General features: G+C 48.2%; 1 protein-coding gene across 7 annotated transcripts in view; it reads right to left on the bottom strand.

The window, feature by feature from the left end:
* The window catches only part of TCF20 (transcription factor 20), a 93,209-nt gene that overhangs the window by 35,431 nt on the left and 42,967 nt on the right, over nt 1-14,811 (bottom strand). For all 7 annotated transcript variants that reach the window (XM_047786089.1, XM_047786092.1, XM_047786087.1 and 4 more), the window contains exon 2: nt 8,726-14,440. In XM_047786089.1, the coding sequence (XP_047642045.1) occupies nt 8,726-14,404 (5,679 nt within the window). In that variant the 5' untranslated portion in view covers nt 14,405-14,440. The remainder of the gene's footprint in view (nt 1-8,725; nt 14,441-14,811) is intronic.

Below are 14,811 nucleotides of genomic sequence, written 5' to 3'. Positions count from 1 at the left end.
TTTGTCTTTGCACAACTTGGGAGTAAAGCTGGAACCCCAACCAGGGACAGTGCCCGGGAGCCCCTCCAGGCCCCGCAGCCAGTCTGCCAGGCCCTCTCTTCTGCCCTCTCCCACCTTCCCTGCCGATTTCTGTGAGTGGAGCTGCCTCAGGCCCTCATCAGACAAGTGCCTGTCTGCGGTGACAACCCTAATCTCAGGGCCCATGTTCCTGCCCGGTAAAGTGCAGACACTCTGCCTAGTCTCAATTCCATACACAGACCTTAAGCTGTATGTTGGAACTCGGAGAAGAGGGGTGCTGCTGCGCACCACAGAGCTTTTTCCGGGCCCACAACAGTAATGTTTGCTATCAGCCCTTCCTCACTGTCATCAAATGCAATCTGGAATTCCACCGTGTTGTCCACGTCAGTATCTTGAAAAAAGCATCAGGAAACCAAAACCAGCGAATTATCCCTTTGTCCCCCTCGTTGTCTTTTAGGCAATAATTATAATACACTTAATTTCTTTCTTTGATACCTTTTCAGGGTTCCCAGAAGGATTTTTTTTTTTTTTAAAAAAATGACATAGAGCTCATGATTTCCCACTTCTCTTCCAGAACGTGGAGTTCTTGTGACCTGGATCTGAAAGTTCACCAGTTTTATATCAACTCGAAAAGCTAAGTACAAACCAACAAGTCTTTATTAAAATGACTTAGATCAAAAACAAACAAACAAATAAATAAATAGACCTAGAGTGTTGACTGAACTGCTTTCATACCGAATGAACGCATTCTTCTTCTGCCTGCTGCACATTAGCCACAAAATGAAGGGTCTTCCTTCTCCTCCTCAACCCCCCTTTCTGTTGCTGCCATCCTACACCAGGCTCCCACCCTCACTGACTTGCTTGTTGAGCTAGAATCCTCAGCTTCATTCCTCACTGTCCTTCATCTGCCAGGTCTAATCAGTTTCTAAATTCCATCCACTTGAAATTCTAAAATGTTTCTACTACCTGCCCACCCACTCTGATCCCTTTACGATGACTTACTCATCCCTTGTACAAATTAATGCCACAGCCTCTTCAACCAGTAGGCTTGCTTCCCATCTCTGCCCATGTCCTTTCTGAGTTTTTTTCTGAAAATACTGACCTGATCATGTGATTTCACATGCTTAGAAATTCCTGGTGGTTTCGCACTGCCCATAAATTACAGGCTAAACTCTAAAACTACAGAAGAGCCCTCCATAGTCCACAAATACTATAAACATTAACTATTTTTTGGTGGGAGGAAGAGTGCAGTTGTCCTGAATTCTTAATTATTTCGGATCTCCTTCATGGCGCGGACCTGTCAAAAATGTTTATTTGAAAAACTTTATCACTCGGTCGACTCTTTACTGTGGCCTTACGGTGATAGGTAATCGCTATGAAAAATTTACCAACTCACAAGAATACTAGTGCTTTTCCTCAATGTGCAGGCAGATTTTATTCTCTTCCTCTTGCCTCCTTTCCTTCGAGGAATCTAATTCCTGAGAGTGTTCATGTCGGCTAATGCTATTTCACAAGACAGTAATTAATATTGCACCTTAAATACCACTCTCCCTGCTTCCTCCAAACTTGAATTTCCCAGAAGAGTAATAAAAATGAGGAAAAACTGTTTGTTTCATACGCAGGGCAACTCTGCTATCCAGGAGGATACGTTCTGGACACTTTTGGGACGAACCATGAATTGTGCTAGGATGGAACAGTACACAACCCACGGCTTACTCGAATGGGCTGACCAACGGAGCACAGCATCGCCACAGCACGTGAGGACAGCTCTCTAGGGCAGACCCCAGTCCCCAGGACGTACTGGCATTTCTCTAAGTACTTTCCACAGAGAAACTCGCTCAATGTTCGGGGCAACCTTTACAGCAGGTGCCCATCAGTTTCTGTACTTTGCAGATGAGGGCGGTGAAGGGCAGCGGTTAAGAGACCTGAGCGAGGGGCCAGCTGGGAAATGGCAAGTGCTGGAATTCACAGGAAGCGATACAACCACAGCTGTTCCCCGCCCTCTGCCCCCAGCGGCTGAGCAGACGGCAAAGGCAGAAAGGCGACAGGATCTCTGAGGGCAACTATTAAGTTGACTGAATTTTCTCCAGGAAGGAACTGGTCTGCAGTTTCGGCCCTCAGGGTCCTACAAAACTGGCCTTGGCTTGGGGTCAGGGGGCGGAAGCTCACTTTCTCTAACTGTGTTAGATAAAGGAAGCTGGTATCTCCCGGAAAATTCAAACCCTAGTGCAGGAACTGTGTGGGGCAAGGCACTGCTTTCCACATAAATAACACAAACCTTCCTGAAAAAGTCCAGGAGCCCCCAGGCTACAGTGCTTCTCTTCACACACCAGCCCTGGGACCTGGGGCCGAGGCTCACTCACCTGTGAGGTGAGAGGGTCCCTCACAGCGCTCACCTTCAGACTTTCACAGTTTCCTAACAAGGACTCAGCTGTTGTTGAACTGAAATGAATACTTACTTTTACATGCTATTTGCTCGTGTTAGCTCTTTTAACATCTGAGCAATAACTATTTTAACATCTCAGGGATGAATTATTTGACTTAATATATGGTGACGTCAATATTCTTATTTATGGTCCTTTAGCATTTTCAAAGAATAGTCTGCCTCATAAACTTTATTTAAAAATCAGGTGTAATGCTTCTATCATCATCCCTCCACCCCTAAAAGAAATAAAGAAACAGACCGTAGGAAAACTAAAAGTCTTTTCAATTTATCATGATTTATTCTGTAAGGCAATATAAGCAAAAGAGTCAAAACCGCAAATTTCAAAGGAGATTCTCTAGAGTTTAAAAAACCAAATTCTGAAAGAAAAAAAAAAATCAACTCTTTTTCTGGAGGTTTAGTCTCAAGGCCGTCTTAGAGTGATATAAAAAGAGATACTGCACAGGTACATGTTAAGAAAAATAGGTAATGAGACAACCAGACAACTCTCTGCTGTGTGATAAGTCGTGGGACTAGAGATGAACAGGCCTTGGTGCCTTCGTGTGTAATGTGGACAGGCTGTGACAGAAGTGAGTGCTGCGTAACAAAGATCCAGGGCCAGCGGAGAGTGGGCTGGGGAGAGAGGGAGTGTGAGGGAGACAGAAGAGGAGAACGAGAGCGAACGTGGAAAGGAGAGAGGGAGGCGGAAAGGGGAGTGAGGGGGAAGGAGCAGGGGGGTACAGGGAAGGGGCCATCCCTGTGGGCGGAAGGGGCGAAAAGGGATACTGGAGTTAAGGAAGGCCTCAGCAGGCCCTGGGCTGGTGGCAGCATCCTCCTCACCAGGCTGCTAACTTAAGGAGCACGGAGGTGGGAGTTCAGGGAGAATGTGGGATACTGCCTTTATCTTACAGATAACTGGAAAAGCTGAATAGCCTGTTTTTGAGCTTTTAACACGCAGCCACATTTTCACAACATAATCAATGTATTAAACTTTTACACTTATCAAATAGTTTTTGTGTCACAATTTTTTTTTTTTTTTTTAGGGCGCACCTGCAGCATATGGAGGTTCCCAGGCTAGGGGTCAGATCAGAGCTACAGCTGCCGGCCTACACCACTGCCACAGCAACTCGGGATCTGAGCCATGTCTGCGACCTACACCACAGCTCAAGGCAACACCAGATCCTTTATCCCACTGATCGAGGCCAGCGATCAAACCTGTATCCCCATGGAAACTAGTCGGATTGGTTTCCACCGCACCACAATAGGAAGTCCTGTTTTTTTAATCACAATTTTAAGTAAGTTAAGGAGGATGTTAACCTGTTAGCTGTGGGAAGGCAAACTATTACCCATTATTGAAACTTATATCACAGATAAACTTGAAATAAAATCTTTAACATACTGATCCAAAAAAAGAAAATTAACCTAAAATCACTGCTTCAATATATACTTGTAGGGTGAAAAAAAGATTAAAAAGAATCTGTTTGGTGCCACCAGCCTAGGTAGCGGAGGCGGGGCCAGGAACAAGCACAGGCAAAGCTGCCATGTGCAGTCCAAGGGAAACACTAGAGCTCCGTGGCCACCCCCCCCGACCCCGAGGGCCTTCTCACTCCTAAATGTACCAAACAGGTTTTCATAACCCAAGTACGGTATGCCTGTTTAGAGATAGTCACCTGTGGCATATCACCCATGTCACCAAGGTAAATAAGCAGAGGTCAAAGTTAGATAATGTCAACGAGGACTGTGCAGCCCCACACTCCGAAAAATGAAGAGTGAAGGCCATCTGTCTGTACAAGAATATTCTTTTTTTTTTTTTTTTTTGGCTTTTTAGAGCCGCACCTGCCACATATAGAAGTTCCCAGGCTAGGGGTCAAATTGAAGCTATAGCTGCTGGCCTACACCACAGCTCACAGCAATGTTGGATCCTTAACCTACTCAGCAAGGCTGGGAATTGAACCCACATCCTCATGGATCCTAGTCAGGTTGGTTAACCACTGAGCCATGAAGGGAACAGCAAGAATAGTCTGTTTTTCAGCAATTTTCAGAGTAGTGTGACGTTCACAGGGAAAGGAGCTATTGTTTCTTGAGGACTTTGTACTATTTTGTTATAATATGCTTGTCAAAACATCTGATAATTACATAGGCCAAAATGGATCTTTAATCAAATACATATGGCCTTATCTCAACATGACAGGATTGAGAGCTTGCTTATTAAGCAGAGCAAAATTGAAGGCATCTGCTAAAACCTAAGATAAAACTAGACTCATAGTGACCCTGATAAATTGAAACAGCACCTATCAAATTAAATTTAAAAGAAGGCAAGTTAGTATAATTTTAATTTGTTCTCAAGTACATTAAGAAAAGGAGAATAAAAGCTAGGCAAATGAAACTGAAAAGGATCTTATAGTCATAGTGGGACATCAGCTCCAAGAGCCTAGAAGTCTAACTTTTTCTACTGCTTTAAAAATCAACACATGACTGGGCTATACCACCCAAGCATGTGTCAGGAAATCCAAGTCATCCTTCATTCTGACGATAACAGAACGGTATCTTCTCCCTCCCTATCTCACTGGGTGGTCTGTGAGAACAAAACCGATGTGCAGTGTATTGACAAATTAAATTTAATATACAGAGCTAGATTCTACTCTGAAAGAGGGCTGTAAAATAAACAGAATGGGATTGAGGGAAGAGAAAGTTAATATTTTTAAAAGCCACTAGTATAGCGAGTGCGATATAAGGAAATAAACTTACAGCTGCAGTATGAGAATTAAGATTGGTCATGAAACTAATATACATCTCAGTTTTTTCTTTTTTAAAGATTGGTCAGCTGTTCTGAAACCTGTAGTTAAAGAAGATGGTGGAATGTGCAGCCCTGATCAAGCCATCATGGAACCCCAAGATCGAAGTTTAGAGTTACACAGAAACAGGTAGGGACAAAGATACCTGCTTTTATGCTTTTTACCTTTAAATAAAGCATTTAAACTTTTTATCCCTTAGAACGTATGATTAATTTGAAGCACTTCTGAAACAGTTTAGGCCGAATTTAATTTTTTTTTGGCCACACCTGAGGCATGTGGAAGTTCCCAGGGCCAGGGATCGAACCCCACACGACAGCATCGACCAGAGCTGTTGTATGTGGCCATGCTGGATACCTAACCCACTGCGCCACAAAGAACTCCCACAGTTAGTATTTTAAAATTCAAAAACTACTTTCAATGTCCTCTACCTAATGTGCTTCATGTTATTTTAACCATTTAGTCAATGAAAGCCGTGAGGGATGAGGGGCTAAAGAATGAGACCAATTTATTATATTCAGCGTATTTGTTCCAATTATAACATTCCAGATTTTATTTTGGGATCAAAGCTGACAAGTAGTAGACTAAATTGTCACTTTCTGAAGACATGATTCTTGGTTAGGAATTTTAAAAGGCAGGCCTGCTGTTCAGCCCTTTTGGGGATGGAGGGGGCTGTGGTTTAGTGCCTTCTACTTTCTATAAACTAGACTTGGATTGAGACATGGGATTTAGTGATTTGCTGGGAAGGACTCAGCCTTCTGACTACTGGTTACCAGTTATTACTAGAGAATGCTTAGAAGCTTACACATAAAAATTACTCTGAGAGATATTAATAATATTTTATGTTGAAATAAAGAAAATACTGGCAGATGGACACACACACACACACACACACACACACACACGTCACAAACAAAACAAACCGAGCAACCAACTTTCAGAGGAAAGCTGGCAAGCCAGGCCATCAACTGGGGCAAGAGGATGACAATGGATTACTGGATGCTCACAACTGACTAAAGAATTTTGTACTTTAGGGTCTTAAATGGTCTGTCCTTTTAGGGCTTTTGCATTTTAAAAATGCCACTGTGTCTGAGAAGTAAATTTATTTGGGGTTTAGAGTGACATGGATGAGGAAGAGGGGGAAGGAGAGTGGAAAAAAAACCCTGTGTGGGGGTGGGGGCAGGGGGAAGGTTCTGGAGGGAAAGGCAAGCTCCTCCTGTGGCTGAATTGGAATGTTCTAATTTAAAATACATGTAAATTTCATGTTAATTATATTTTTGATCATAGTTTATGGAGCACTTCCTTTTTATCAGACACTGTTATAAATTCTGGGGATAACATAACAATAAAATACGGTGCTCTGTGGGGAGATGTAGTGGGGAGGGGGAGGACAGTGTAAAGTGCCCCCGAATACTAGGATCCTGGCTGATAAAATCCTTATTAAGCGTGACTGGAAGTCATCTGTATATCTGTCAGGTGTGCTAAGTTTTAAATACAAACAGTACAAAAATTCATCTGATTAAACATCACAGACCCAACATATATTTACACACCTGTTTCCTTTCCACAAAAATAAAGGGATACACTTAAAAGATAAGAAGGATGGGAGAGGAAACACCACATAAGAGATGTCCCAGTTCTGGAAACTGGAAACAGAATCGCCGGAGAGTGCAGGGGAGGAAAAGTCAAGCCACCTTGTGGCACAGGGCCCGGAAGTGCAGGTGTCTCAGGGAGAGGTAGGGGATGGGGCTGGAAGCCAGAACACTAGCTCAGAGTTTGCCAGAGGAGTTACGTCCCAATTTACCATGTAACTGTCCCCACCTCCCGGCCCTGCCCCAACAGGAACATTCAGAGAAGAAAAAGTTGCTGAAAATATCAGAAATGAAGATAAACAAATAAAAGTTTGGTTAGACGATAAAGTTGAAGTATGGAGAAATCAGAACAAAAAGGCAGAGAGGACACAGAATAGGAGAGAAAAGATAAAGCCAGAGAAAAGGTCAACCCAGGAGGTACAATCCTTAATTAACAGGAATTCTAGGAGGAGAGAAAAAGAGAAACCAGAGAGAAGGAAATTGTCAAGTAACACGGGACAAACTTCCTGATCCCACAGCCATGAGTTACGGACACCGAGACCCTGCGGAGCAGCCCACAGAGCCTGAGAAGGCCGACCTAAGGCCCCGTCGTCTTGAGATCTCAGAGCTGCAGAGCCTCAAACCTCCAGAAGGGACAGACCCGACACACAAGAAGGCCTGAAAGTCAGTGGTTCCGGGCCTGTCCGCTCAACACCAGAAGCTCGAGGACAGGCCAGGAAGCAGGACTCCAAGACAGTGAGAGAAATCTCAAATCTAGATTCCATACCAACCGACAGGAGGGCGGGATAGAGACGTTTGGATGCGTGAGATCCAGTATTTACCTCCCACGCGTGCTTTCTCTCAGGACGCCCCTGAAGGGTGGCGCACTCCCTTAAGTGAGGGCCCAGACGAGGAAAGGTGAAGCCGTGGGACTCAGCAAGCAGTATCCAAGAGGGGGAGGAACTCCTGCCCCAGGAAAACAGTTATGAGACAGCTCTGAGTAACAAATATCCTGACTGGAAAGAGGTAGTGCAAGAAAATAAAAAGCAAACAAAAACATGAAGCAATAATTCTAGAGAAGTGAAAAGGTTTTTTTGGGGGGTTTCGAGGTTTTTTTTTTGGTTTTCATAGGGCCACGCCTGCACCACATGGAGGTTCCCAGGCCAGGGGTCGAATCGGATCTACAGCTGTCGGCCTACGCCACAGCCACAGCCACACGGGATTTGAGCCAAGTATGCCACCTGCACCACACAGCTCAGGGCAATGCCGGATCCCCAACCCACTGAGTGAGGCCAGGGATCGAACCCGCATCCTCGTGGATACTAGTCGGGTTTGTTGACCACTGAACCACGACAGGAACTCCGAGGAGTGAAAAGTTTGAAAAGAAAGGGGTTATAACCATAGTACATACTTCAGATGTTGTAAAATGGAAAAGAAGATCCATAGAAAAACACAAATAGTGGCAGAAGCTCATTGTTTAGAAAAGAAACAGAGGAAACCAGCAGAGGAATCAGGTCTGAGGAGGGTGAAGCAGAGACGTTTGTTTTAATGAGCACAGAACACAGCACAACCCCATAACCTGTGTTGATAAACATGAAAGTTAAAAAAATTTCCAAATTACTTCATTTTCTGTCCATCACTTGCACCCAGGGGCTTTATTATTATTTTTTTAATTGCCATATAAGTGAAGTACCGCATTATATAAGCACAGGTGCACAACGTAGCGATCCACAATTTTTAAAGGTTATCCTCCCTTTATAGTTATTATAAAACATTGGCTATATTTCCTGTATTATACATGGGCCTAGGGGCTTTAATTTGGAGGAATGACCATGTGACATGTAAGAATAAAAAGCAGGGCTGAAGCAAGGAAAGGTGGAAGAAAGGGAACGAGAAGCCGGAGAGGGCTTTCTCGTACTCACCATCTCTCTGGCTATTTCCAGCGCTTCCTGCAGGCCGTAGAGCCTGCCACAGACCAGGTAGATTCCATTGGCCCAGAGAATACAACCCTCATGGACCCAAAATTCATTGCTGTCAAGAGGTAGTTCAGGGATTTGTAACTCCAACTCGGGGCCGCCTTCTGAAGTGGTGGACACGGAGGGCTTTGAGTCCAAGGCAGTCTTTTCACTGCTGCCCTCGGTGGTTGCTTTTTTACAAGGGAGCCCCCTGGACAGGGACCGGGGGCCTCCGCCACAGTCTTCCGAGCGGTGTCGCCGCTTAAACCTGGGGTGGGCAGCGAGGCTCCTCTGCTCCTTCTGCTGCTGCTGCTGCTCTTCCTCCTCCTCAGTGTCCGTCTTGGAGCCATTTGAAGCGCTTTTGTGCCGTACCTTAACTTTGCTCTGCATTTCCGTGGCCCTCTTAGGAGGCGGATTCTTGGGGAGAGTGGCTGCATAATCTTGGGGGTAAAAGGGTCCAAAGAGGTCACCCATGTTCCGGTAACTGGCCCACTTGCCACACAGACAGCAAACCAGGTGCCCCATAACAGAGGACTCTGTCACCACAGGTCCCTGCAGCATGAAGGACGAAGCTGGGAGCGCCTTGCTCTCCGTGCTGCTGGGTGGAGGGGTCAGGGACCTCTGACCCTTCCGACCCCTCACCAATTTGGTCTGCTCCTCTTCCTCAGCATTGATGATTGTACAAACGGCTCCAAGTTCACACTTATTTACTACATGGATATAAGGGAAAAAGGACTTGTTCTTGGCATCGGTTTTATCCAGTGGCTGGGTGGCATACTTCAGTTTGATCTCGGGTTCTTGGGGTTCTACGATGGGAACTGCCTGTTTGGTTTTCCGCTTCCTTGGCTGTGCCCCAGGCTTCCGTCTCTCCCTCCTTTGCCTCTGCTTTTTTGGCTTTGGCTCTCCATCTGCAGAACCTTCTGGTATCTGAGGAGGCTGAGGGGGTGGAGGTGGTGGCTGCTGTTGTTTCTTTTGTTTATTCACACTACCAATGGGTCTCCCCTTCTTCTTTCCCGATGGGAAGTAACCCTTCGGGGGGAAGCCCTCCTGTTTGGGGGAGATGGTCGCTGTATCGTTCTCCTTCTCTTCAGCCTTGGGGTTCGCCTCAGGAGCCAGGATGCCCGTTGGAGGCACATTCTTGGAGTCAGGAAAGATTAAAGGTGCTGCCCCGCCCAGGGAGCCATCTGGTCTCCCTTGGTTACTCCCAGGCTTCTGTGAGGTTGCGGACGTCATGGCACCAGCGGGTTCCTTTCCAGGAGTAACCGAGTCTAGGTGTGCCTCGGTCTTCACTTTGTCGTCCCCACCGCCGCGCCACTCCTCTGAGGACCGGGCCAGAGGCTTTTCTACGCTCGACTCCTGGCTGGTGGGACCCACCAGGTCAGGTACCCCTGCACCTTTTCTCTTCTCCATCTCTGCATCCGGAGCAGCGACGCTCCCAGCTTCGGGAGGGCCGCTCTTCAAAGACAGGATGTCATCGAGAGTGACCGTGTCTCCCCCAGCCTCGGCGCTGTTCGAGGAGGCGCTCCTCCTAATGTTCGGGGAGGTGATCTTCTGAACGATAGCTTCCAATTTCAATCCCCGTCCTTTCCGTGGGGGTAGTATTTTGGTCTTAGCAGGACTTGTGAGGGTAACAGCAGGGCAGTTTCTACTATCTGGACTTGGAAGGTCTTTGGAGGATTCTCTCTTGGGGATGGACTTGAGCTCCTGACTGTGAGAAAGATGGGCATAGGAATTGAATGCTTTATCAGCGCCTTCTTTCAGTGGGTGAAGGAGGCGCCCTTTATCTTCAGTGTTACTGTTCTTCACATCTTGTGACTGTCTCTTACTGGGAATGGGAGAGATGAAAGAACGGACACGCCTCCTCATGATTAAGGGGTTCTGAGAAGAATGATCCTCTTGACCTGGAAGCCTTAGCATAACATTACTAGGTTTGGATGACTGTGTAGACTCAGCTAGCCCGTGTCCATCAGTCTCATGGGGTGGTCCATACCTTTTTTGACTGGACATTCCTGGAGGACCGCTGCTTTTGGCTGGAGAAGTCTGCCGAGAAAGATCCCAACAAGATTCCTGCTGTAACTTCTGGGAGCCGTGCTTCAACTCAATGCCTTTGTTAGAAAGACCATCGCTAGACATGAGGCAGCGCCCACCCTCCTGACCACTCGGGTCATGGTAAGTCCCCATCGGTGGGCCATACATCATGCCATCTTTGTCATTCTTCAGGGGGCTTCGTACTCGGTCGAGAAACTGCTGCTGCCTTGGGCTCTTCCGGGGTCCCTCCTGCCTGTGCTGTGCCGCAGCGATTACTCCCTGAGCAGAAGTGCTGCTCCAGTCTTTATACTCCTCTTGCTGCTGTTGGTACATCTGTCTCTTATAGTGGAGCTGAGAATTCAAACCTGCATTGGGGTCCCCATAAGCGTGAGCACGAGTGTTTGTGTGATACGCAGAGGCCAGGCTTTCTGAGTTAGGAGAAAAGGGAGTGTGCAGAGAACTCCTGTTGGCCCTCTCTGAAAAGGTCATGTGTGGGTTCATGTGGTGGGGGTCTCCTCCCGGGCCTCTGCTCCTCCCAGGAGACATCTTCAACTTTTCTGAAAAGTCATGGTACTGAGAAGGGGACCGACCCCTCATGCCCTCCCGACCACCAACTCTGCCAGGGACCCGCCGCAACGGCATGGGCCTGCTGTCCTGTGGGCCGTAGTCTGAGATGGCATCATGGGCTGCTGCCCCAGGGCTGGCGTTTCCTCGGTAAGACTCATGCTTGATGCTGGCAGGGTGGCAGTGGTCTCCAGATTTTTTGTTGTTGAAGCTAGCTTGCGATTTGGGCTGTTCAAAGTCTTCCTCTTTTATCTGCCCACTCTGGGACTTCAGCTTTGTTTCCATGGACACCAGCCCACCGGGAAGAATGACTGACTGACTTAAACTTGGATTGAGACGTTCATTCCTCCCAAGTCTGGTGTCGGCACCCATGTGTCCCAGTGAGTGAGCCCCTGGGTCCCTGACAATCTGTCTTAGTGGAGAAATGTCACAAATCACTGATCTCCTCTCAGAGAGGGAACCCCCGGGCTCATGGGCTGATGACTGAGGCTCGATCTCAAACTTTCTGGGAATTGGATAGTCAGCCAAGTTGATCTGTTTCATTTCGGGGGCTGTGCCGCTTGATTTCCTTTCCCAGGGGCCCCAGTGGGGGTTTTCTAGGAGGGACCCAATGCTTTTGTTCAAAAGGCCCCTGCTAGCTAATTCATTGGTTTGACTAACTAGGACATTAGGCCTCGTGGCTCCTTCCAGGCCACCGGCCATGCCCTGGTGCTCCTGAGCGCTCCTAGAATACCTCCGGTCGGGGTGGTGGTGATAACCCTGAAGCACTTCCTGCAGGAGGCTGGGGAACTTCTCATTCCGACCCTTTCGCTCCGCGTGGCCAGGGAAGTCCCCCTTATCTTGTCCTGAAGGATACTGAGGAAAGCCACTGACGTTTCTTGGCACAGCTGACCCAAAACTATCTTTGTAACTATAACGCAAGCTCCCAGGAGATTTGCTGGGCTCAGTTCTGCCGATAAAACCAGAGCCCCCCGTGGCGTGCCCACTCTGGCCATTTCCTTCTCCGTTGTGGCTGGAGTTGCTATCTCCGTTCTTGCTTCCTTTACTCCCTCCTCCTGGAGGTTCTGGCTGTGGAAGGGACGCGTGGCCGGTCTCCTTGGCCCCGCCAGTGCTGGGTGGCCTTTGAGTGGCTGCAGGATCCTCCTCTTGGGCGCCTTTCTCTTGCCCACCAGGCTTTTCTACCCGACCTGTCATAGCTTCCCGGGAGACGATCACCCCAACCGTCTTCTCGTTGACTTTGGGATTGCCCTCAGACGACACCGGCGTGTCCTTAGCACCTGGGGAGGTGGTCTCTTCTCCGGCTGCAGGACTGGCGCTGAGCCTGGGGGCTTCGTTCTGAGTGCCTTGTGCTGGTGAGGAGCCTGCTTTCTCTGAGGCTCCACCCTTGTAGGTGGTGTCAGAGCTGGTGCTCTGGCCGCTCAGCTGCCTCACCCGCTCGCCTTGATCCTCAGAGCTGCTGGAGCAGCCTCCATCCAGAGACTCTGCCAGCGGAGACTTCAGCTGTTCTTCAGCCTGCGAGGAGCCTTCCGAATTTGTGCCGCTGTCTGTTTTCTTAGAAGATGAGGAGGGCCTCTTGGAGGTCTTCTTCTGAGGGGTCAAGGCGTCAGAAAGTAGCATGTGCTGAACAGTGTTCGGAAGATTGGCCACTTGAGTGCTCAGGGCACTCAAACTACTCAACCCAGGATCTGTCAGCCGCTTCTCTGGCACCCCTTCTAGTCCAAACCCTTTGAAGCCTGCAGCGTGAGAATTAGGACTGGGCATCATTGATGGGGTTGGGCTGAGCTGAGGCATTAACTGCAGAATTCGGTTTCTGGAGCCTATGGGCACACTGCCTTGCCCACACTGGAGATTCTCCCCACTCTGCATAAGAGGAGAGGGGGTAGAGCTACAGCTTGGAGACTGGACCACAGAGGCAGCTGGGGAAGGGTTAGAAATGGGGCTGAAGTTCTGGTGAAACTGCATGGGGGACCTCACAGGAACCTCGGGCTGGCTGTACTGCCCCACCTGGCTCTGCAGGGGCAACTTGGTGGCAGAGTTGGGATACTGCATCACATGCTGAGGGGGATGCTGTTGCTGCTGCTGCTGCTGCTGCTGTTGCTGCTGCTGCTGCTGCTGCTGCTGCCCCTGCTGAGTCCCTTGAGGAATCTTTGCCTGTTCGAAATTCTTCATAGATTGAGGTTGATAGCTGTAATTTGATTGTGTTCCATAAGCCTGTGCGTTAGAGCCCACATTATGTCCTTCGTACTGGGATCCAGCATTCACACTGTAACTGCCGTCATAGCTCTGTCCAGACTGGCTAAAACGTTGTGGTGAAGGGAAGGAGGAGGAGGAGGAGGAGGCGGCAGAAGACTGGTAGTGTTGGCCAAACTGACCTACTCTCAACTGGTAACCAGCAGCAGAGGCTGACAAGGTTGAGGGCCGCTGCATTGGCTGCAGATGGGATGAGCCAGATGCTGGCTGGCCAGTGGCTTGTGGCAGGGGCTGATGGGACTGGTAAAGCTGTTGTCTCAACTGCTGTACTTGCTGCTGTTGTTGGCTGGAAGGCTGCTGCTGGTACTGAGCACTCCCTGGAGAGAAAGGCCCAGTGTAATCCTGCTGATAATGAGACACACCACCAAGGGCAGAGTGCTGTGCTTGAAACTGGCCCACATGACCCTCACTCCCATACTGATTGCTGAAGCTGCTCCCCTGGGGGGGTCCATAGCTCTGCACAGGCCCAGAAGGCCTTCGCTGAGGAGGCTGCGGGGTTCCCGTGGCCACGGGGTCTTTGTTGCCTGCCATGTAGTAAAAGTCTCCAGCTTCTTTCCTGAAACCCTGGTAGCCTTGATGGCCGGAGGTTTCACTAGCCATCGCTGCAGCAGCAGCCGCTGTGCCTCGTCGTCCACCACTGCTGCTGCCACCACTGCTGCCACTACCGCCACCTGCACCCCCAAAATTCTGGAACATCTGGGTCTGACGAGGGCTGAACTCTTCTATCCGGGATGAGCCGTGTACCTCCTGTGGGTAGCTCTGCTGGTTTCCGTGGTAACTGCTTTGCTCCCGAAAGGACTGCATACTGTTCAGCAGAACAGCAGCAGGCCAACAGCCCTCCTGGAAATGGAAGGAAAAAAAGAAAAATATTAGACATGCATCTCCTCAGTACAAATAAAATCAAGTCTAGGGATGGAGGGGACACGAAAATTCAGGTGCCTGGATGAAGCTGACTGGTTTGAATTTCATCTCCTTTCTTCTCTTTTTTTTTTAAATGTTTTAATTTTTTCCATTATAGTTTTCTACCGTACAGCAAAGTGACCCAGTCATACAGATATATATACACACACACACATATTCTTCACATTATCCTCCATCACGCTCCATCACAAGTGACTAAATATAGTTCCCAGGGCTCATCTTCTTTATTTCTTATCCTATCCATCTCTGAAGATGCAAATAAGCAGAGGAATGGCTTAAAGAGTGAGGCA

Source organism: Phacochoerus africanus, chromosome 7 (genome assembly GCF_016906955.1).
Source record: "Phacochoerus africanus isolate WHEZ1 chromosome 7, ROS_Pafr_v1, whole genome shotgun sequence".
Classification (NCBI taxonomy): Eukaryota; Metazoa; Chordata; class Mammalia; order Artiodactyla; family Suidae; genus Phacochoerus; species Phacochoerus africanus.
This window is presented reverse-complemented; position numbering and strand designations above follow the sequence as displayed.